At 39.2% G+C, this 24,291-nt stretch overlaps 2 protein-coding genes and 1 long non-coding RNA gene across 8 annotated transcripts in view; 2 read left to right on the top strand and 1 right to left on the bottom strand.

Annotated features, from left to right (window-relative positions):
* tbc1d5 (TBC1 domain family, member 5) overlaps nt 1–969 on the top strand; it is a 32,245-nt gene extending 31,276 nt beyond the window's left edge. For both annotated transcript variants that reach the window (XM_035529209.2, XM_035529208.2), the window contains one exon: nt 1–969. This exon is cut by the window's left edge and continues 464 nt beyond it. The gene's annotated coding sequence lies outside the window, so the exon portion shown is untranslated.
* A 2,926-nt stretch (nt 970–3,895) lies between these two features.
* Nucleotides 3,896–7,245, bottom strand: LOC145651403 (uncharacterized). The gene is made up of 3 exons (XR_014117349.1): nt 6,876–7,245; nt 4,615–4,710; nt 3,896–4,166 (listed from the first exon to the last, which is right to left on the bottom strand). It is a non-coding gene; the product is annotated as an uncharacterized LOC145651403 (long non-coding RNA).
* On the top strand, nt 5,883–24,290 carry rftn1a (raftlin, lipid raft linker 1a). Of its 5 annotated transcripts, XM_035529115.2 has the most exons (12): nt 8,794–9,146; nt 12,982–13,471; nt 14,624–14,775; nt 19,472–19,655; nt 19,943–20,054; nt 20,606–20,872; nt 21,044–21,137; nt 21,229–21,432; nt 21,517–21,626; nt 22,346–22,449; nt 22,535–22,610; nt 23,450–24,290. In XM_035529115.2, exons 2-12 carry the CDS (start codon nt 13,176–13,178, stop codon nt 23,801–23,803), a joined length of 1,953 nt encoding a protein of 650 aa, XP_035385008.1. In that variant the 5' UTR covers nt 8,794–9,146; nt 12,982–13,175; the 3' UTR covers nt 23,804–24,290. The 5 variants fall into 5 exon arrangements, with proteins under 5 accessions (XP_081554409.1, XP_035385008.1, XP_035385007.1 ...); XM_035529114.2 differs by having other exon boundaries at nt 8,796–9,146; nt 20,606–21,137; XM_081698283.1 differs by lacking the exons at nt 8,794–9,146; nt 12,982–13,471 and adding an exon at nt 5,883–6,144 and having other exon boundaries at nt 20,606–21,137.
* Nucleotide 24,291: the final 1 nt, after the last annotated feature.

The following is a 24,291-nucleotide window of genomic DNA, read 5'->3' as shown; positions in this document are numbered from 1 at the left end:
TTATGGCTAGTGGTAAGGTTAGGATCACCCTACCATGTTTAACCTAGACCCTGTTCCATAACCTGGTCCTTTAACTGTGTTCATATTTGCTGTAAGCCTCTGTCCTAAATCATAAAACTGTATCCTGCTATCCAGTTCATTTAGCTCTTATGATGCTTGGTATTATGATTTACGTAGAACAAAATTATGCCCTATAATTTTGACTCTGCAGTTCAGTCTTAACTCAATCACTGCGTATTCTCTGATTTTCATAAAACATACTTGAATGCACATACTGAGGAGATCTTGAGAGAATGGACACCTGGATGAAATGAATATACCATAAAGAATATAAGTGAATTTTGGATAGCAGGTAATATGGTAACTGTATATGTATGTGTTCTGGTTGCAGTGCAGATGTGCACTTTGAAAAGCAGCCCCGCTCATCTTAACCTTTCAATAATCTCTTCACAGATTGATACATGCAGGCAAGATCTACTCCTCTTCCATACTCATACTGTCTCTTTTTGCAATAGGACTAATAATAATAATAATAATAATAATAATAGTAGTGACTTGTGTGCACTACATCTCACTTGCCAGAAGGGGGAGCCTTAATTATCAATATGGACTGGTATCAGTAACCTCTCTCTTCAGCATTGATTGTTCATTATCCAGTGCCTGAATATGTGGCCATATAAGTATCCATCTGGTTCTTCAGTTCTTTGGGTGGGTTGTTTCGTTTTTCTTTTTTTTTCTAAACAATTTTAACACAGATTCCAATTTAAAAATTGTTAAATTATGATGTTTTCACCATTTTTATGCAAACACTGTTCTACTAGGTTTTGTTTTTGGTGTCCTTTTTCTAATTTCTCTTGGTTTCCATGGTAGCTGTGTATGGTGTTGTACATGAGGGATGCTGGAATGATTTTGAAATTATATTAACTACAGATTAATAAAAAAAGGTATTTTTGCTGCTGCCTTATCCCACCTGTGTGTACTGGGCATCATGTTTGTTTGTTTGTTTTTTTCCTCAGTCTGTACATAAAAAACTTGAAATGTTTCACATTTTTCTACAGAGAAAAAAAAGACACAACTTTAGGTGGAATGGGGTTAGTTTGAACACGTCTCAGTCGTCATGAGTTACTGTCTGCCTGTAACGGTTTTACTGTGGAATTCAGGAGAGACATTCTGATTGCTTGCTCACAGCCTGTGCTAGTAAGGAAGGCAGGTAATTGCTGCTTCATCACATCTTTTTTTGTCATTTGATTAGCTGAAAGACACAGTGGCTTGTTTGAAATCATCTTGCCAAACCCCAAACAGAAGGGCTTAATTTGTAGTCATGGCTCTGTTTGTCCAAAGCTTTTAATTCTTAACTGGTCCAAATTTAAAAATAATGTGAAGTTGTATTAAGAAGATTTAAGATGTGTTTTGGCCATTCCAGCCGAAATGCCATTAGTTGATGGGTAGAAGTAAGTCTTAGGAATAAAATGTATATAAATGGGTTTTTCTGCTCTTTGGCAGACTCATATTGAAATAATATGATTATTCACAAATGATCTGGATTTGGTAGATTTATTTTACACTAGCAATGTAAAAATAACTAGCAGACATTCCATTCTTCATGGGGCACTACTATGGAAGTACTTTGACATTTACAAATCCTTGTCAATACTTTATTATTAGATTTACTCAAAATCATAGTATGATATTGCTAGATTATTTGAATATTATCTTTGTATACTCTATACAGATAAATTACCCCAATTAAATATTTAACCCTTTCCAATCAGGCGCAAGTGTAGGCGTGGTAGTCTATTACCACGCTGTCACAACGCCAACAGTGTTTAGGTAGGGTAGTTTCAACTGAACGCAATTTGGGTCGATATTAATTTATTCGGTCGTTTTAGTGATTTTAAACATGGTGAGTAAATTTAAGGCCACACAATATAAATACTATATCCACGCTCACAAGTAACATTATTTCTGGATAATTTTGGACAAACCCCCCCTTTCAGAGGTCATCGTTCGGTTTGTGCTAGCTAGCTAATACAGCGTGTGTGGCATAAGTTATTTCAAAATGACTAGGGGAAATCGGCCAATTTTACATTTTTACTCGTTGTGCCTAACTTATTGTCATTAGCTTCATCTGAAGATAATTTAATAGTGGATGAAACACGAGGACGGTTGACAAGGAATGATAACAAGGAAAACAATCGAGCCACGTTTCTCAACACATGTAGATGCATAGCTATCTATCGTTGGCTAAGTTAGCTATCGCTAGCTACCTTCCTAGCAAACGGTTGTTTCTACCCTAGCTACTAGCGTATGGGTGTAAAGCAGTAGTATACGAATTACGTTTACATCGAGGAAGAAAGAGTTAAGATTTAATTAAACTGATTAATGTATCTTAACAAAATTAGTAAGCGCTTCTAAGAGCTAACTTTAATATCTGTCAAGATAGCGTTAGCTAACCTAGCTAATGTACTGGTTCTTAGCTAAGTTAGCTAACTAGCCAGCTATCCATGCTAGCGATAGCTAGCTAACTAGCCAGCTCGTGCTAGCTAGGTGATTGTGTGAATTTTAAAAGTTTAAAAACGTGTTGTTAATATTTAATCACAGGGCAGTTAATTGAACACATAATTTCGAACCGAGTAGAATGTTTAAGCTATTTTCAGTTAATTTTACAGCATTTTGTGCACAAAGCCTTTTTCCTGTATGCTAACACATGTCACTTAAAATTATGGTGACGTTACCTAACTAGCTAACACTAGCTGAAAAGTTAAACATATGGTCATGTTAAAATGTTTGAATTTTTCAGGCTATGCAAAAGCAGCGTTGTGGAATTCAAACGTCAGCGTTGAGGCTATCAAACGGTTACATTTTACCTGAGGGCAAACTGACACCTAATACCCTGTTTGTTGGGGGCATCGACATGAAGGTGATTTGAGCTAGCTAGTCCTTCTGAATTTAAGTCACCGTGAAATTAAAAAGAATGTTTGGCTCAATCTGCGATTTTTATTTACTGTCTATTAAGGTGGAAGAAAACGAGATCCGAGATTTCTTTGCTAGATATGGCACTGTAAAAGAGGTTAAGATAATCACCTACCGTGGTGGTATTTGCAAAGGGTGAGGTTTAAACATTTGCTATAAATGTCCTTATATTTGTGAAGAAGGAAATGTAATTGACATTTAATGTTTAAACATCATCGTAAGCGCTCTTTGTCTCCTTTTATTCATTACGTTTCCTGAGCAGGTATGGATTTGTTTATTTCAGTGAGGACGTTGACATCCAGACCATCATTGATGTAAGGAGGTCACTGTTTGCCTTAAATATTCAGATTATTTTACTTCACTGAAAAGAATGGCTTATCTGACTAATGGAAAATTCAGTTGCTTATATGAGCCAAACATGCATTATCTTGTCCTTGCATCACCAACATGTGACTGCATGACTCACAGCAACAGATCACTTTTAAAGGGAAGAAACTCAAACTGGGTCCTGCAATCATGAAGGAGCGGAGTGCTCGTGAGTCTTTGGCTCAGATTTTTCAGAGATCGTCATACTTTTTGTTAGTGTGTTGAAGGTATACTACTGGTACTGTGCATACGTAAATGTCATTCAGCATTGCCATTTCATCTTAATCATTTTATCTTAATAGAAGTATCTATGGATACTTCTATGCCTTGAACTTCAAAGCATAAACTTAACTGCTTATGATGACTCACTATATACTGTTTAATTGTTATTGTAATATTCAGATTTGGGGTTTGGGGGTATTTATTGCAGTCATTTTTGTAGTCTGGTATATTATCAATATGCACAGCATATTGTATTAAGTGGGTGGGATTTAAAATGTGCACAGGAAGAAAACTACAAGATGTTATGGTAGAGACTTTTAAAGCACCTGGTGTTTCTTATCTAGGTAAGGATTACTGTAAAGAAATGCACATGCTTTTTTTTTTTTATTGCTTGCTTGGGATCTAGATACATACTAGCTATATGAGCATGTGGGCACTTATTATGCAGTCTTCTTTGCATTGTGTGTGTGTGAGATCCAGGTTCAGTGCAGTCCCCTCTGATTGGTCCATCTCAGTGGATTAGTCCTTCTCCCTACCTTTACTGTACCTGCTGCACACCTGTCTTGGCCCCCTCGTCACCAGTGCTGAGTGGAGGTGGTCAGTACCTACAGGTAAATGCAGTGGCATAGGTCATGTTGACTCCCAGAACTATGCAGAAATATAGAAACTTCTAAAGGGTTCATAACTATCAAGCACCGCTGTACTCAATATCGACGCATGTATGTCACCTGTGGTCAGAGGTCAGTACTGACAGGTAAATGCTAGTTCTGACATTTGTATTTTTCATATTGCATTAAATATGAGACTAATATTTGTGATGTATACTTTCAAGTAGGACATTTAATTGAATTTGAATCAAATTTTTGTTCTTTGGTATGTCAAGATGTATTGTTTCAAGGTTTGTATTTTGTATTCTGTAAAAACTTGCACATCTTTTCGGTTGCTATGGTTATTTTGTAATTAGCCTGGTACATTAGGTTTGAAACACTTAAATTTAATTGGGTAAACAGCTAGGCTGCTTAGCAATGCAGAGTGTGGTGGGAGGGGAAGTACATGTGCAGCAGCAGATCCAGTGATGTTGTCTTTTCTTCTTCAGCCATATTCCTTCTCCAGCTTTCCAGGAGTCATGATGCCTCAGGTGCCTGTGAACTATGCACAGACAACTTACTCCTATCCGGTATGCAGTCTCCCTCTTGGTGCACACATACATAGGCACTGATTAATTCTCTTGAGTTTTGGCTGGCTTGCACATGTTGTGTAGTGACCATGTGAAGTCGCCTATGTTTGACCAGTATGTCATTGTGCCAACATATAAGCCTGTGGTCGAGTGATTATCTATCTGCATTTGTGAAGTACATTTCCAAATGTGCATTGGTACATCAAAGTTTTGTGTTTAAACGTTTTTTAAATTGTCACAATGTTGTGGACTGAAATAAGTGATTCTGGTCAAGGGTAGTTTGCCATCTGTGGAATTAGAAACTAGCAGAAATGCGTATGCAAATCTCCTGAAAATGTATAACGTTTCAATCAGTGTTAGGGTTGTGCCCAGCAACACACACATTTACACAAATTTAGCCGGAAACCGGAGTATGGGTGTTTGCTAGTATATGGGAACCTTAAGCTGATATTAAGGTTTACATGTTTTCTTCATGCAAGTGTAAATACTGCTATAATCCCTATGAGCCTGACAGCTGTATTGCTCTTTTGAAGCCAGATGATTTTAAATATTACTGTGCAGTGGTAACAGCAGTACTTCTGTTCATGTACTCTTAGTGGTTAATGTACTTAACTAGTAATCAGAAGATTGAAAGTTCAAGCCCAGCCACCAAGTTGACATTGTAGAACAAAGCCTTCAAGCCTTCAATTGCTCAAGTTGTATTGTCATAATTGTAAGTGGCTTTGGATAAATGCCGTAAATGTAAATAATATACTGTTTCAGAAAATGTATACCTGAAAACATGTATACTTCAGAAAAGCAGAGCCAAGATATAATAAGTATAATATTAAAAAAAAAATTCACTGCATTGTACACCGATGCAACACCAATCTAAGACCACCCTACGTGGAAACTTGCTGCCAGCCAGTGGGTAACACTAAAGCATTTCAGTGTATAATAAAAATACTGTCAGTGTTGACAGACAACTCAGTTTGTGTGTGTGTCTGTGTAAAAGTATCCCCTGCCACAGTGGTGCGGTGACCAGAGATCAAGGCTCATCAATCAGGTCAGTCTGCCAGTTTCAGCACTGGATTTGCAGCTGTGGAAGGGATGTAAGGAGTGTTGCTCAGATGTAGACATTGTAATTTAGTGTCTTAAGTAGTTAGCCAGCCACTGTTACAATAATCAATTGTTTCAAACAAGACAAGGAAGAACAGTCACATGTTTATACAGTCTTGAACCATTAGAGGGCAGTGCAGATGCAAACAACATTATGGAAGATGTGTAAATAGTCTGTTACACTATAGAAGTTAGTGTATTTGTTGCTATTAGTCCTAATATGTGCCTGTCTTTCAGAACTGTGTGGATTGTGGGGTCCAGACCTTGCTGACTCTTCTATAGCCCCTTTACCATGCAATGGTGGACTGGTAAGAAGACCATTTCTCTTCCCTGATGGTTTTTTCAAGCATATCATACTTAAGACCAAGATAAAGGAATGTACCTGCTTTTTACTTTTCTACCTTTTTGCCCTTTTTAAAACTCATACTATATTAAGAGTGTGGCTTAAAATTGTAGTTGCTTCTAAGTTTTGGTTATTACTTAACATAAAATATTACTACATGCATTTTATCTGTAAAAGCATATCAGTGTAGCTGTGATTTGAAAGTCTAAAGGATATTGTATAGTATAATTTATTGTGGACCAAGTTTCTAATATGTTCCATATATTAGTCAAGATGACTATGCAGTGGTGGGCTTGTTACAGTGTTAGGGCTTCACAGTTAATCGGGGTGTGAGATCTGAGGGTTATCCAACCATTAACGTTTGAAAGATAGTAATTGTCATTTCCATTTGATGTATGCAATTGCTTTGAAGCATATAAATCAATAATGCTATAACGATAAATATATAGCGTGCTACACTATTTTTATTCTCGCACTCATGAAAAACTACGTCTTGAGCTGAAGCGATGGCCCACAGAAGTCTAAAGGGAATTTTTATGATGTCTACATCTAAAACCAAGCCTTTGAGCTGTAAACCCTGTTAGCTTTCTTAAATGATGAAATAATGTGTTTTGAGGTTTAGTGTCGGCATATTCCTTTAACACCATAGTACTGTGAAACTTTTTTTTGACCAAACCAAACTTAGCATTGCTTTACCTCTTAGCACTTTTGTGTTGGTTTCCTCTCTTCCCCTGTTTGACCATTGTCCCTAAATGTATTTGGTCTCAGAGTGAGCTTACTTCGAAGCTGAAGCTGGCATTTTGAAGGAGAGGGCAGAAAATTGTGGAAGAACACCCTCAGCTTTCTACCGCTGATGTGATTTATTGGTGTGCGTATCTGTTTTCAGCGGGGGAAAAAATGGGGGGGCGGGGGGGGGAAGCCTGGTTGGTTGACAGGTCAGTCCAAATCATGGTCATGTGGTCAGTCTGAAGAGAAGGCCGTGTACAGTGTGTGGATATGCATGCCCTGCTCAGGAATACACTACACACTCTTTGCCAATTTATTTGTGTTGACTTTTTATGTTGTCCTACCAAACCCTTAAAAAGACACTTTTAGGCTCACAAATGTGTATTATATTTTCTGTTAATTATTTGTTACTTCTTAATGTTTGGTGTACTTTAATTCTCCGAATGCTTGGTTGATGTTGAGGGGGGAAGACTGTTCTCTTCGGGGTTCTGTAAATTGTTCAGCAAGTTCTGTTCAGTTTCATTTATTGACTGACTTATTCAAGCTCGCAGTCATCTAATTGGTTAATTTCACAAGTTTCATCTCACTGTTTTGAGCACTTTTTTTTTTTGTTTTGTTTGTTTTATTTTGTACTGTATTTTGGCACACTTAATACTAAAGTCACTGTTTTGAGTGATTACAGCTGAATTTGGATATATTTGGCTTTGCCAGTTTTTCAGATTTCAGTACTTCAGTAGTGTCTAAAGTTTGTGCAGTTGTGAGGAGATTTAAAAAAAATCACGCCATTAAAATTATAGAAAACTTTTAAATGCAGCCCTGTAACTTTAAAAAAAAAAAAAAAAAAGCATAGGCACATTGAGAATTTTAATTCATGCAAATTCACTGAGTCATATTTTAATTCACTAAGTAATGATGGAATAACAATGATTCACGTTCTATCACAGTTTGAAGTTGTTGAGGGGTTGTTTTTTTCTTTTTGAATGTTCATGATTTGTTTAGGTTTTTTTTTTTTTCTTTATCAGATTAATCTTTAAAGCAGATTGTAAAAATGGGGTGATTTATAAACACTTTTATAGAACATTTAAATCAAATTGGATTTGGAATTTGCTGTATTACTTCCACTTTGCATGTCCCTTTGCATCATGGGAACTGTAGTTTCCGCTCTGATTGATGGCATTATTTAGTCACTTTCCTTTATATTTCAATGTTTAATAGCTTAACATATAAGGTTTGGTTTCTCGTATTGTTTGTTTAAAAGAAATAAAGTTGAAGTTAATAACTGATCTTTGCCTAGTTTGCCTCTGTTCCTGTACATGTTCAGTCTCACCATGATGTAGTTAGCGGAAGTTTTTTGTTCTCTTCCACCGATATTTCCAACAGAACTGTGACAAGTATTTGGTTCAAATCAAAGATGAGGTTTTTTTTGTTGTTGGAAGGAGGTTGCTAGTAACTGAACCATTAATTTTCCATTGTAGTGCATTGTAGCAGCGTGTGTGAGTTTATTGTGTGTGTGTGTGAAGTCTGAGGTGTCGGTAGACTATGATGTTTGGTGTAGCGGGTGGGTGGAGGAGCTTAGTTATGTCCCAATTCCAGCCTCCTGATGAATTATGCATCAGTGTCACCAGCTGTAAATTAAATATGAATAATTTTACATCTACCCCCACACATGGTCACATGACTTCCATAGACAACCTTCTTAAGACATTAGTAAACCCGTTAACATCTTTCACTCTTCACAGCTACATGTATTTGAGAGAGGGTTTCATAGTGACTATTCAACCTTAGCCTTCCCTCAAATGTCTTGGAGCTTTCTTGATATTTCAGTGATTAACATCATGCTTTAAATCTGCTGGTGTGTTGAAAAATAGCAGCTTTTTTTTGTACATTTCATAATATAAATGCAGTGTGCCTTAAAGGTGTGCTACTTGATCAAGAAGTTCTGTTTTGGCTGTGTGTCCATGTGCAGCCCTGGGTACAGCATGCCAGGTGAGTTAGGCAGAGAGCAAGGGAGAGGGGTCTGGTGCTGTAAGAGCTGCTACCTCTGTTATGCAGAGAGGGGAGGGGGCTCGCTAACCATATCGCTGGGCAGGAAAGCAAATGCGCAGAACAACATTGACTTCTCTGCGTGAGAGCCCGTCTCTAGTCTGCTCTGGCAGCATAGAAGACAAGTGGAGTAGCAGTAGTGAGGGAAGGACACAGCTTTGGAAGCAGCTGCTGGGACTGGCCTGCAGAGCAAGTAGGGTATGTTTATGGCTTTATTGGTTTGGGTCATGTTTCACTTCATCAGTCAAAAGAACATTCATAACTGTAAGGTTTCATTCAAGGCTTAGCTTTAGTGTCCCGTTCCTCAACTGCTGCCCACACTTGGTTACCTGGATTTTTGATTATCTTAAATTCTTCTAATCATAACTTTCAGGTTCTTTAAGTATTTTCAATACACAGACAACCCCTAGACTTCCTGTTTTAACAGCATCTTATGATCACCTGCTTTCTTTGCAGACTTTCAATCCATAGTCATTTTTTGCATGTTTAATTTTTTACGAGTGCAGGAAGGATACTCTTGTTTTTACCTCTTTAGACTATAGGTGTTTTTATGAGTGCAAAGGGGATACTGGGTTTTTTTAAGTGCTGAGACATTGTTTTTGCCTATTTAGGCTATAGATGGTGTGTGTGTGTGTGTGTAAGTAAAAGATAGAGGGAGTGAGTGCAGGAGTAAGTTACTCTGGTTTTCTCTATGCGAACAAGGCATCTTGCTTATAAGACAACATTAAATCTGATGGTGTAAGAATATTTCTTTCCTGACTCCACAAGAGAAAATTGCTGTTTGTTAGTACTTGTTTTTTTTAACACAAAATACAGCTTCCTTTTATGCAAATTAGATGTTTGCTACCTGATTGTTATCTGTAGTTAGTATTTCTGAGATCACTGTGTGCTACCTGAAGGCTACCTGTAGTTAGTATTTCTGAGGTTACTGTTTGCTAACTGGGTATACCCATAATTAGTATTTCTGAGGTCTCTGTGTGCTACTTAATTGTTACATGTAGTTAGCCTTTCTGAGGTCACTGTGTGCTACCTGAGTGTTACCTATAGTTAGTGTTTCTGACATTTTTTGTTTGTTTTTGCCTATTTAGACTGCAAATGGTGTGTGTGTGTAAAAGAGAGAGGGAGTGTATTTCTGAGGTCACTGATTGCTACCTGGCTATAACATGGTATATATCATGGCCTCCCTTTCCTCTTAGCTTCTCTTCTGTTTACAGAGATATACACTGCCTCCACTACAAGGAATCTTTGAAACCCTCCTGTACAGGATCTGCAGACAATCCTAGGACAGCATGGAATTCAAATCTGTGCAAACATGAATGCTTTATTTGCTTTCTGATTCAATCAGATTTAAGTGTAGAATTTAATATCATTCTCCAAAAAAGAATGAGGCTATTACATAACAGTTAACACAGTTATTATATATTTATTTGGTCTCATTTCGCCACCACCCTCATCCTCAGTGAGACGCTCACATGATCCTCACTTATCAACTCACTCACATTTAACTTTTTTCCTCTTATTTTTTTTTTCTTATTTGCTGTTCGTCATTCACAGTGCTAGTTAATTGGGGGGGGGGGGGGTGCATGTGAATAAAAGGAATTCATTTGAATGTGAGGGTGCATTTTGCACTGTGTACTATACATAATCCTTGTGTAGCTCTGCTGTCAGTTTACAAGTTACAGACACCAAGTAGAGCTGTTCCAGTGGCCTTTTCACTCTCTGTACATGTTGCTTATTCCAAAATTAGACCAGTGCTCATTCAGTTTCTGCACAAGTGGTTCTAGTTATCTCAGAAACAACCAAGCCAACTGAACTGTCTTATCTATTTCTGTGGCATTTAGAGCCAGTTTATGGTGTGACCCACAGCTTAGCAAAAAGTGCAAAGAAGAACAGCATGCTTGGATTACAGCATTAATAACATTCCACCCAGCTGGTAAGCATTCTGTAAATGCCTGTTCAATCAGACTGTAGCAGTGATTTATATTTTTGCTTTAGGTGAATGCAGAATTTTACCAGCTCCTCTTCTATTGTGGACCCTAATGTTCTGTAAATATCAAATTACATCTAATTCACAAGTGGTAATTAGCCATGTAACTAACCAGCCTTGCTTGTGACCCTGGTTCCATACAGGAGCAAGTGAAATTTGAACTTAATGCTCTTTTAATAGGTAGACATCTACACACAAGAGGCAGGGATCTTAAACAATAGGCTGGCTAGCTTTTCATCCATGTTTAGGCTATAGACAACAAAACCTGGACACATGTGAACTCATCATAAAGCCTGAAATGTGTGTGAATCCAACGTAAAGCCTGGAAACATGTATGAACCAATCGTGAAGTCTGGACACGTATGTGAACCCATCATGATTTTTTGTGAGCTTGGAAGCTTCAACTCTTTGGCTGGTAAATATGGAATCTGCTTGGGTTGTGGTGCCATTGATGAATATTTGGTATGACCCGCTGTCTTCCTGCTGTGGTAGAGGGCAGACTCTCAAGAGACGTTGTTGGGAAAGCCTTCCAGTTTACCGATTATTTGAGTTTCTCTGATACAGGGGAGATGACTACTGAATGTGCTTCTGAAAATTGGAAAGGAAAATTAAAAAGGAAAAAACAGAAAACAATTGATTCAACATTGATTTTTTTTTAGGCAGTGTAATGAAAGGGCAGTGTGGTGTGTATATTTGGACAACTGTCATGACCTCAGGGTCTAGCTGTAAGTAAAAGGTCGTACAAAAAAAAACAACACAAAAGATACCAGTGCCAGCACAACCATCAGACCAAGACACCATAATCAGACATAAGATGACAATAGTCTTTTATTTCTTTCTGTGGTATAAGATATAGCACAACCAAAACTGACTATTGTAATCTAATGTAGGAAATAAAACAAAGTTATCTGGGGTTAAAACAAAAATGCAACAGATTAGACCCACTCCCTAGATCAAAAACAAAACCAACATAAACCAAAGAAATTAACTTACCTACTGCCCCTGCAGTGTCCAATCAGACACCACCACACATCATTCCTCCAATCAAATGACACCACACATTACTAATGAACAAAGAAACAAAGAACATTACCCACACACACACACAGTTAGAGCAAAGCAACATAATTTTGTTGATCTTCATCTTTAAGTAATACTATTGGTTTTACATTCACACACATGGGTTGTCCCAGTAATGGTCACCATGTCAATCAGACATAGGTCATGTCAGGTCTTGTCATGCCAGGTCTAGGTCATGTCAGCAGTAAAGAAGCAGTCATATTCCTGCACATCTTAATGCTTTCTGAGTCATTTTATGTTCATTTAAGCACACTTAAAATGTCCTACTTTTTATGCCCCACTTTGGCAAACACTGATTTTTACAAATTGTTCTGCAGCATATAACCAAACTGACATTTCTGGTTCACAGTTCTCTGATACTGGTGAGACTTCACTGCTGTAATAAATTTACCAAAAATACAGCCATGTGCTGGGTGATCTAAACATACCTGCTGAGCAGAAACCGTGTTCTTGGTACACAAGCCACAGTCAAGGTACATGCCAAACAGTGCTCATAATCGCACTGCTGCAAGTTGTGCATAATGTTAGCAATAGTTGTCTTTCTGTGAAGAGCTGTTAAAATGCAGTCTCTTATCACTGGTTTGTGGAGGATTTAGGGTTTTTTTTGTTTGTTTGTTTTGATTTTGTTTTTGCCTTGCATCTGTATGAGTACCTCCAACACACACATCAATCCTCTGAGGATTTGTTGTCACAGACGGCGCTGCAGGCTTCCTGTCCAGACTGTCAATGGAAGGTGCAGAACTGACTGACAGAGGGTGTCTCAGTAACTCTGCAGTAGCACATTTAAACACAAGGATTCTGCCATTAAAGTATGGGTTTTAGGGCCTACAAATCAATACTCTGCCTTCTTTGAGCTGTGAACATGGATAATTTGATCCTCTGAAAAATGTTGTTTCTTGATATGCTTTTGTATACATTTATATAAATGTATAAAATAACTGTTTCGATTCTTGATACTTTCTGTAGGTGGCAACATGTTTTGCATCCAGTGGCACATAACTACAACATTTTAAATTTGTAAACTATATTGCCATTATGGAGACACATGTCTGTCCATCAACTCTTTTGCTTAATGAGCAATGCTAGATGAAGCAAGCAAAGAAGATTACGCAACCTCTCTCTCACAAAGTGGCCTGTGATGTGTGCACATATCTAGTACTATGTGTAGTGTGCACCATGCCGGGGCTCATTTGGCTTTTAGGAATATCTGGCCTGTGCCTTACCTGGACAAGTGTGTGAATGCAACAACAGTGGATCCAGCAGTCACCACCTTGGATCTGCAACATGGCTACTGGCAGAAGAAAGCACACGAAAAGAGCTTCCCTCATCAAGCATTCATCACTCAGTTTAGTCTGGTGAAAACACAGCAGGATGCCGTTACGTCCCAAATGTTTCATGGGAAGATGGCAGCGACAGCGGCTCTTTGTCTATGTCAACTAAAGCCTCAAGTTCAAAGGTGGGCTATGTCAGGGTGACTGGAAGTCAAGGCTTTCGTTGTCCATGGGCTTTGCTGTGTAGGAAGTGTACCAGACTTTTCCATGCCTGTTGAATCAGGCATCTGTTTATCCACACAGACACAGCTGTGTGTTAATCACCACCCTTCCTTGACTGGGAAGAGGTCTGCTTTAATGGGAACTAGAGCAAAGAAAAACAATAACAAGATCTTAACATTACATTGCTGCCTGACTGGTTTGCTTTAGTGGCATAGTGATCAATAATCATGCCTCAGAGATCTTTTAAATGCCCCTTTTGGTCATGCCTGCTATAGGATGTAAGACCTGTTCAGACTAATGCAGCCAGTTAACTCTGCGCATCTGCTGGGTTGTGTTAGGACAACACACACGGTGCTGCTGTCACCTTGCATTAGCCTTATATTTTCCAGTCTCACACTAGCGATGTAACAGTCCGTAGAATTAGTCACACACTGATTGACCAACCTTATGCACAGTTCCACGCTATAATTGGATCTTGCCTCACAGATCAAATATGATTTCCTGTGTTTCAGTTATCTAATTGCTACTGCTGGTAAGAAAAGAGGGTGTGTGTGTGTGTATGTATGTGTATGTGTGTGTGTGTGTGTGTGTGTGTGTGTGTGTGTGTGTGTGTGTGTATGAGAGAGAGAGAGAGAGAGAGAGAGAGAGAGAGAGAGAGAGAGAGAGAGAGAGAGAGAGAGAGAGAATGGAGGGAGTTGCAGGTGAAGTGTGAGGCTCGTGTATGTTTGCATTGGGAGCAGAGGTAAGATTAAATTCCAGAAAATCTGTTTTGCAATAAGTGTGTGTGTGTGTGTGTGTGTGCGTGTGTGTGTGTGTGTGTGTGTGTGTGTGTGTGTGTGTGTGTGTGTGTGTGTGTGTGTGTGTGTGTGTGTGTGTGTGTGTGTGTGAGAATGTGAGAGAGAGTGAGAGTGTGTCATCTGGGTGTGCTCATGCCCGTCTGTTCTGAATATGTTCTGTTTATGTCCAGTTTAAATTTCAATGTCAATCAAGCTTACTTAGTATGACAATTAGTAACTGTATTGCCAAGACACGGGTAAATCAATGCATCAATGAATAAATGAATACCATATCAGTAAATGAATGTCACCCCTGTGTGTAACTGTGTGTCTGTTCAGGTGTACAGAAATGGGATGTCAGCTGCCTAAACCACGTGGTTCAGATGAAGCTCCAGGGAAGATCTACTCCACACTCAGAAAAGGGCAGGTGGAGACCCGCACTGGAGTGGCCTACACTTACCACTTTCTGGATTTCCTGTTGGGAAAAGAAGGTATAAGCAGACCTGTTTCACCCAATAATGTGTGAGAGTCAACTGGGTTGAGTGTCTCTGTTTGGTCGTGTTATTTAAGTGTTTCTTTGGTTTTCTGGTGTCATGGCAACTTCTGTGAAATATGATGAGCCAGTAATACACCATGGAAGATGTCATGGCAATTTCATGGCAGTGATGTGAAATGGGGGAAATGGTCTTTCATGGTTTAATAAGTTATTAGAACAAGCATTCCAAGCCAAATATATAAGTACCAATATTTTGTGATTCTGTGACCTTTTGATAAGGAAAACAAGCATCAATCTAGCAGTTTGCTGCTGCAACTAGAATTCATTTGCACCTGCACAAACAAACGCTGCATTTTAAGCACCACTTATGCATACAGTGTATATTCCCTTGCTGCCAAAAGCACCTTTTGGATGGAACTTCCAGAATTGCAGACTATGAGCTGTCAAAGGAAAAGGCAGGATTAGTGTCTCTGTGAAGAGAAGAAACAGAGACATGGTAGATTCATGCATGTTCCGTCTGTGCTTATGATTCTAAATATATTAACACGGATTTTTTTGATTTTTTTTTTTTTTTGCGGGAGAATCGGACCTTGAAAGAGTCAACAATGGCTCATAACCAAATTCAAAGAAAAAGATTTTTCAAAATGAGAAAGCGCAAACAAGGAAAGTGAAGGTGGGTGTGTGTGCGCGCGTGTGCCTGCAAACATGGGTATATATGTGTCAATCTCAGTAGTTATTTTTAGTAACTGCAATATGCATGGTGCTCCACATACACACACCATAGCATGTGCTGTTTTAAGTCCTTATCAGTAGTCAGACAGGCAGGTTGTTTATGTGTAACATTCACAGATGCCTCTAAAGCTTGATTGCTGTGTGTAAGTGCTTAAATGTTTGTTTTGAGTTGTTTGTGCATTAATAGTGGTATGTAAGAAAGTGAAAGAAAAACACAGAGAAAGACAGAATAAAGATCCAGAGAATGCAATAAGGATGAGAGGAAAAAACCTCCAATCGTCCTTAGAGGATTATGTGATCCCAGAGATATGGATGGTTCATTCCTGAGCAATAGGATTTGTATGTGTGTGCGTGTGTGTGTTTGAGAGTCAGGGAGGGAGAATATCACGTGTCATCAAACTGACATTGAGCTGGATTCATGGTCAAAAAATCACTATAAATTTGACTCTATCAATAATATAATTCCACTCACTGCCATATTATTACTCACTAATGAAATATAGATTAAGTGGTTGCCTACTAACACACCACAAATATACAGGCATAAAAAGCCAAAATCTCCCATTTGCGAATCATAAATACACACTTAAATATTAATGTCCCATCAATATTTAGAGGATGAAAGTTCCAGTGTTTGTGAGGTCAAATATTGGCAACGGATCTTGTCAATTGGTTTGTTCTTGTGTTCTTAGCTAAAGGTAGCAAGTTCATAGTAGATATTTGGTCAGGCAAAGCTATAATGACAGGCATAAAATAATAGTTCCCTGTTTTTTTAAATGCTGTCTCTTAAAACCTTATGACATTTTATATCGTAACTAGTGTAAATTGTTTAATGTATGCTCTTTTCTGTATGTTAACTTTATGCTATTCTCTATAATAGCAGGGTTTCTTATAAATTGTGTTGGATATTAAGGCAAAAATGACTGTAGGTTTTACACACTGTGCAAGACTTTATAGAGTTGCCATTTTAGCTCTTAACAACCCATATTGCATTACACTCGCTGTGTTGTACTGACAACTCCAGTCTCAAATAGGAAACATATGTAAGATAGCGAAATAGAATGTAGAGGTGCAGTTTCACTCTTCCACATTTTTTCTGACATTTTTGCCTCCCTGGGTGAGGTGTCACTTTGTCATGTGTGGTGGGCAACAATGCTGCCTCTCCTGTGGGGGGGATTCACTCCCCCATCCAGGCCTGTGTGCCACACCATACCTTCTATAAGAATCCTTGGGCAAGACTCCTAACATGCCATTCACAAACCTCTGAAACATGACTGAAATTATAAGTTGCTCTGGAAGAAAGCATCTGCCAGATTCATAAAAGTAAGTGTTGAGCCAAAGAAGAGGTGGCACAGTAGAGGCATGTTTTAATATAGAACTTGGATAAACTAATTTATTTGTTTCAATTAATTTAAAAATATTGTATACATGCTGTAAAAAGTAATCTACCAGGCTTTTGGCTGGTAGGGTAACTTTTACATATGCCCCTAAGGCATTTCACTGCGAGTTATACTGACTATGTATGACTATGTACTATTATATGACTATGTATGTGACAAATAAACCAAACTTGAACTTATATCCCTTAATTAAGATTGTAGGAACTATATTGACTTGGGTTTCAAATATGTGTAATGATGTAATTCATACACTTGGGGCAATGTTGAGCACAGGTGTATATAATATTAAGGTACTGTATAAATATAAGTGAGCACCAAGGGTACCAGATAAGGGATGGCTCTCATACGTTTTATTCATCTTCGTTTCATTTCATTGCCTCCTTTCTTCATTTCTTTACTCCTCCCTCTGAGAAAACAAGGAAGTGATGTCATTGGCATGACAATGAAATGGGATTTTATACTTTCAAATGATGTTACCCAGAGGTACAAATACAGTGAGAAAAGACTGGACTCAGTATTGAAACTTGGTGGATGCTTAGGCAGTAGTGACAACACATGAAAAATAATTGCCGATATTAGCTGAAAAGTTTATCCTATACAAATAAGAACCAATCTGGAATCATTCTCTGCAGGCAGGTTTACCTCCACAAGTGCAGACAACCCATAACCCATGACAGTCCCAGGGAAGATCACATGACAAAAGAAAAAGAAAGTGGTCATAATAGTTATTGTTAGCAGCATCAAAGCAGCACTGAAGTTAAACAGGATACGGACACCGCAGTTACCAGAATCAAAACTGAGCTTTTAAAAAAAAATTAAAAAAATAAAATAAAAAATAAAACAGGCTGAACTAAATGCACTTTGAAGGAACCAGGGATGTAGCCTTAAGTTATGCAGCTATTTCTAGTAGATAAAATTATAGATCGTGTTATATCAAGTTTTAGAAGACAGCCAGGCATTGCATGGAGATACTGTGGGCTTCAAACGAGCTATATAGTTGTTTAAAAAGGAGAAGGAAACAGACTTGAAACTGATTAAAAATTGCAGTACACTCCCTGATGGATAAAAGGCTATGAGTGGAGGGTATCATTTTTCAAGGGCACATTTGGGCTACAGTGCACTTGTGGACTTATAACAGCGTTGTCTACTTTGGCTATAGCTGTGGCTCCTTGGAAGACAGTGTGAAGATAGTGTAAAGGATCACTGCAGTGAACTCGTATATGGAGGATTTTATGGAGGATATTATGGAGGTGGTGCAGAGGGTCACTGCACCCTTACAACTTCACATTATGGATTTGGAATGTTACTGTTACAATCTTTTCATTTGCATCACTGGGAGTGAATTTTCACTCATTTTTATCAGGGGGAGCAGTAATTGTGGAGGAGACTGTATATCTATTTTAGAATCTACCTTAATCACCAAAAATCAGCGGTGTGCCTTGTGGCAAAACCCCTGGCCACATATGTGACTGTTGATTGCAATGTTTTTAGTTTCTTGTTCATTTGGATTGCCGGTGAAAGTGTCATGTGCGTGAGTATGAGATGCATTTGTCTATTTGGCAGGATAGACTGAAAATGAAACGGTTCACACCTCTCACACTACACCCCCCCCCCTCTCCCCGCTCATTGTTCTTTCTCTCCCTCTTCTCTCTCCCTTCACTCTTGCTTCTCCCCCCTCTCTCTGCCTTCTGCCTTGTGGAAATGCATTAGTTGTGATTTTCTCCGGAGAGTCATACAGCTGAAAATGGATTCTCTAGGGTCTGAAAATTCTCATTGGACTCATTAGTTGATTAACCTCACATGTACTTTGCTGATCTACTGATTGCTCATGTTTAGCAATAATAGCTATGCTAACTAACTTGAGGTCACTAATGCAGTAGGTGAAAGGAACCAGTACTCTTTATTTCTCTCCGTTTCCCACATTCTCACTTCTTGCTCCACAGAGGGTTACCATGGTGATTAGTCTTGCCATGTATGTATGACCTTAAAGGGGAACCGGACACATCATTTACTTAAGTGTTTATGTGTCAAGATATCAGTTTGGGTTTAAGACTGCAATGGAGGCTTTATGTATGGTTTAGTCTTGCTAGAGGTAAATATGATTTGACCTGCTTTTACTAGATTCCTCATTAGGAGTGAGTCATAAGCCCTTAGGAATGTGTTTGTTACACACCACATACCCACAAAATAAGGTGAATTTTAATGTTAATGGCATCTCATTCTAAACATGAAAAAGATTACTGTGAAATAGTAATGGTCTATCAAGGGGCTATGACATTAAAAAATATTGTTGCATGCTTATTTAAATCTGACTGCACATAGCATCAAATTTAACCAAAGTTACATGTATTAAAAGGAGCTGTGTGATTTTTAATTCTTTGGTAGCTCGGTATCCAAATTGCTCTTAAACTGGGAGCACACAGTCACAAAGATGGGATTCAGAAATGTCTCTTTAAACCCCTCACCCATTCCATTAAAACCACTGTGTCAATGAATAAATAATTTGAATCAAATACATTCATCTCTCTCTGTCTCTCTCTCTCTGTCTCTGTTGGTCAGAGGTGGCGGTGTCGTCACTGCTCTGTCTGTCCTCAGTGCGAGAGTTACCTGTACAGGTGTGTGAGTTCTATCAGCAGGGCTTCATGTTGGCTGCTGTGCACCCTTTCGTGCACTCTTCTGGCCCTGCTGGGGCAAACCTGCAGAGGCAGTTACATCGGGCAGTCCTCATCAGGGAAGCACACAGGTACTCACACTCACACTCACTCACACACACACACAGCTAAGCTGCAGAGGGAGTTACACCAGGTGGTCCTCATCAGGGTGGTGCACAGGCACACACACGCACACATGTATGAATGCACACAGTGCTTAGACATTCACATGCAAGCTATTGTTTGTATATTCATGTATAGTTTTATACACTGTGAATTTAAATACTGACAAGGCATTATTTGTGTGTAGTTTTGTATGTTTTATTTATACATTGATAGTCATTAAAGTTCTCTCTGTCTTTGTCTGCCCATTTCTTAGGTGTTCGGAGAATGGCCTACTAAAATGTGTGAGACCTCGATTGGAAACAGATGTCTGTTTCTCTGGTTTGCAGGTTCCTGAGCCGGAAGCAATTCAAAGCTATGTGAAAAAGGTCATTCCTTCCACATGCCAGTCAATTTCTGTGATTTTTTTTTTTTTTTTTTTGGACTCACTAATCTTTCTCAGTTCAGAAAAAAATAGTTCACTATGTTTTGAATACAGTTGAGATTAATACAGATTAAATAATGAACAAAAAGGAACTAGCAAAGGTGTCATCAGTGTGTGACTGTCATTATTCGCTGACCTTTGGTAATAACATTTATACAGAGATAAGCTATGTTTGTCTATGCATGTAAGGAAGTGTAAACTATGTGACATTTACTAGTGATTAAGGTAGGGGTGTGTGTGTGTGTGCGTGCGCACAAGAGCAAAAGTGCTTCTTAGTTAATGAGTGTGGTGAATGTATATCAGAATACTGTGGTAATTAATTGGCAACACTGTAGCCATAGCTCAGCAGTAAACCGCTGTGACCCCCAGGAATCTAAATCTTTTGTACATCTCACACATGCTCACCAGAAACATTAATTCACGACTCGTTAATGGAAACCATGTAATATGTTGTCAAGATAACTGAATGTTCTGTCACTGGCTCCGGGGTCGCAGGTGCAGGACCTGGCTGACTCGGGTGTCCTGTTCACGGGCTTCCTGCAGCAGCCTGGTACAGGGGTCAGTTTCCTGGGGCACTGGGACCCTGAGCACTCAAGTCCCTCACCCATAAACCAACACACCGTCCATCATGCCCTCAGCCACTGCAGCAACTGCCCAGGTCAGGGCCGACATCTCAACCACCACAGGAACAAGGACCATAGACAAGACTGTCCCAGTTCAATGACAGAACTCCAAAATAAAGATTATCAAAAGTGTGATCAAGTAAGATGCCGAAACCACCACAAGCTTGTTACTGCTAAGTGTGGAAGTTCAGACCATTGGGGGCGTGAAGCTGTTGAATGGCAGACAGAGGTTTCTGTGCACAAAGACATAACAGATGAGTACAGATCTTGCTCATTAGAACATCTGGCTGAAGAAAGGTGTTCCATTCAGACCTACAGTGAAAGCCTAAGACCAAAGTACCCTGAACATGTGATGAGTCCTGACACACCTGGAGAGGGTCCTGAAACCACATACTTCCTCAACCGTGAGCTGACATTAACATAACAATATCCCAAAGTTCCAGTTTGTAATTTATATCTTCCATCTGTAATTGGAAGTCTCTCTGTGTTCTGTAGGCATGCAGGTGTTTGCCCTATATAACCATGCTGTGGTGCTCTCTGGGTCACCAAGATTCTACTCTCTGAGAATTCCACTGCAGGTGCACAAAGAGGCAGGGATCATCACTACAGTCGATGCCCACTGGCTAGATCACATGACCCAACACTTCAGAAGTGGTGCCCAACTGATCGATGGCTACTTTCACCTTGGGGATGACACTGGTATGATAGCTGTCAATGCAGCACATTAAAGCAATACTGCTCTCTCCTAGTATGTGCTCATTTTCCCTTTCTGTCTCTTCACAGGGTCCTCATCCACCATGGAGAGTGTATTCATATTCCAGAGAGCCTCCAATGATATTATGACGACGACAACATATGACGCCATTGTTGTTGAGCAGTGGACCATTATTGATGTAAGTCATTTCACTTCTTTTCAGCATGAGCCAATACTAACCCTGATCCTCACACCTCACACCAACCCTAACTCTAACCCTTCACCCCTAACCCTGACCCTCATGATTCATCCTAACCCTAACCCCTCACCCCCATCCCTGACCCTAACCCTTCTCCCCTAACTCTGACCCTCACAATTCACCCTAACCTTAACCCCTTACTCCTAACCCTAACCCCTTTACCCCTAACCCTGACACTCACAGGTCATATGTAATCCTAACCCTTACCCTAATGACCCTGCACTACGTTTGGGCTGGTCTTGGATTTGTTGAATAAGCCACACAAGTCTAGTTAATACTACTTTCAATACTTAAGTATGTTCAGAAATAAATTATTTCACACTTTGACTCAAGTAAAAATGTAAATGAAGTGATTCAACATTTAAGTACTAATTTACAAAGGGTATCTCTACTTTCTTTGAAGTTCATGATTTTTGAATTGTGTAATTTTGCAATATATGGAGTAATGAGAAGGGACTATTTCCAGCAGCGTGTAAGTTCCACCATCTGCATTCGTGGAACATTCCTGTCCAGGTAGAAGAGGTGCCCAGCTAGAGGATCAGTACTGTTTTCCCTTACACATCCTAACAAGTAAAACTAATGTGACCTAAGAGAGCTGAAGATCACCGGTCTTTTTCTCAACACACGCAAAACTAAGTACGTTTTGTTTTCCCCTGCAGGGTGTTGCAGTGAAGACAGACTACATCCCCCTGCTCCAGACTCTTGCTCTGTATGGTTGGAGGTTAATGTGTGTGCTGCCCACGCCTATCGTCAAAATGAACAGGTATTCATCAACTTAATATTGATCCTTTTGAAATATTTAAAATCTGTTCAGTATTAACATGCACTGTATGGTTTTTCTGCCTTAGCGATGGCAGTTTGGCCACAAAGCAGATCCTCTTCCTCCAGAGACCTGTGCTGTCCCGCAAGAGGAGAGACTTCACAGTATGTGCCCACACCCGCACCCATCCACCCGATGATCCATCCACTCACACCCACCCAATGACTCAACCACAACTGCACACACCTAAACCTCACCCAACCAAAAAGAAAAACAGCGTTTTCTTTCTGTCAACTCAGATTGTCCAGTCTGTTATTCTACCAGAGCTGCTGTTTAACACTACACCTACACTAACAGTATTTGGCAGACAGTCTTGTCCAGTGTGATTTACAGAAGTGATTTGTTGATTTGTTGTAGGAAGTGATTTGTTGTAGGAAGAACAGTGTAAGAAATCCTCATGGTAGTCCCTAAGATTAGGGAGACCATTAAGATAATACACATTTATATTAAGATACACATTTCAATTTAAGTTATAAAGAGATGCTTGTAAAAAGATGTTTGATCTGAGATGAACTATTTAAACATTACTTCACTGATCCTGAGTTTGATCTGGAGTTTCCACCATTTCCACCTTGTCATCTATCCATCCATCCATCTTCCTTATCTATCTGTGTTACAATATGAAAGTATAATAAGTGGTGTGCTGCACTATGTACAGCAGGTTAAAATATGATCTGATGCCATTGCCTTATGTTTAAGATAGTAGACAAATTACACATTTTATTTATGTGTACAGAAATAAGATGAAATTAGTCAAAACTGTCCAGGATAAAAGTGTACAATGGAAATACTGGTGGCAGGTTTGAGAGGCTTCAGAGAAGATGACCGTTTAATGCTCAGAGGGTTTGGGTTTGGAATCATTTTAGGGTTAGAGTTGGGGTTAGGTTTTGGATTGGGATTAAGGTTGGGGTTAATGCTGATAGTGCTTGCACATGTTTTTCAGAGACTCCACCTCAAAGGTTGCCACAAGAGGAGCTTAAATAGTAAAAAAACAGTTGGGAAGGAAACACTGAATGTTGAGTCTTCAGCAGTGATTACGGAGAAGGAGAGAGCGAAAATGCCAAAGGAACGAGAGAGCAGGAGGACCTCTGAAGGAGAGACAAGCAGTAGACTGAGCACTAGAGGCAACAGCACCCACAGGACTCCAGCGGTTGTGCAGTACAACACCACCACTCAAGAAGAGAAGGCGGCGGGCAAAAGTGCAAGCACCAATCAGGATGCAAAGGAAGGAGTCACAAGAGCCAAAGATGCAAAGTCCATTGTCAGCGAGCGGGCACTGTTCTCAGGAGTGTGCTGAGGTCATGCTGTTCTTTATCACTGCGTAGGTATGCCATGTTCTACTAGAAAGCTCTCTGTGCATAGCTAGTCTCTGTTTTAGAGGCTTTTTGTTTGTTTGTTTTTAGCATAAAACAATGTAATGTGTCCAAAAAATGGCATATTGATAATCTCATCCCCTCACATGCAAGACCAATGAAGCTACAAACAAAAGTATTAATATTCATGCTACATAACATTGAAAGGTAAACATGTCAACTTTCAGCTTTTAACATGCTGGACAACTTATTATATGCTGAGGAGAGATGCATGTTAAAACGTCCATTAGTGTACCTCTGTACCCTTCAGTTAAACAAGCCTGTATAACAGCTGTAATTTGCACAATGTTTAAAAATGTTAAAATAAATGTAGTCAAACAGTTTGTAGTTTAAAGTGAAACCCTACAAAGGTTAAAGGCATCAAATGAATGACTCATTTAAGCAAAAATAAACAAGCTGCCATCTCAGAAAT

Source organism: Electrophorus electricus, chromosome 2 (genome assembly GCF_041902795.1).
Source record: "Electrophorus electricus isolate QZ-2024a chromosome 2, ASM4190279v1, whole genome shotgun sequence".
NCBI classification, from domain to species: Eukaryota; Metazoa; Chordata; class Actinopteri; order Gymnotiformes; family Gymnotidae; genus Electrophorus; species Electrophorus electricus.
This window is presented reverse-complemented; position numbering and strand designations above follow the sequence as displayed.

Bases quoted from the DNA above. Each gene is read 5' to 3' on its own strand.
- rftn1a (XM_035529114.2), top strand. From the start codon at position 13,176: ATGTGTAGTGTGCACCATGCCGGGGCTCATTTGGCTTTTAGGAATATC. The intron at 13,472-14,623 runs GTGGGCTATGTC...GTGTCTGTTCAG, and splicing joins CTAAAGCCTCAAGTTCAAAG to GTGTACAGAAATGGGATGTC. The intron at 19,656-19,942 runs GTACTCACACTC...CCCATTTCTTAG, and splicing joins CTCATCAGGGAAGCACACAG to GTGTTCGGAGAATGGCCTAC.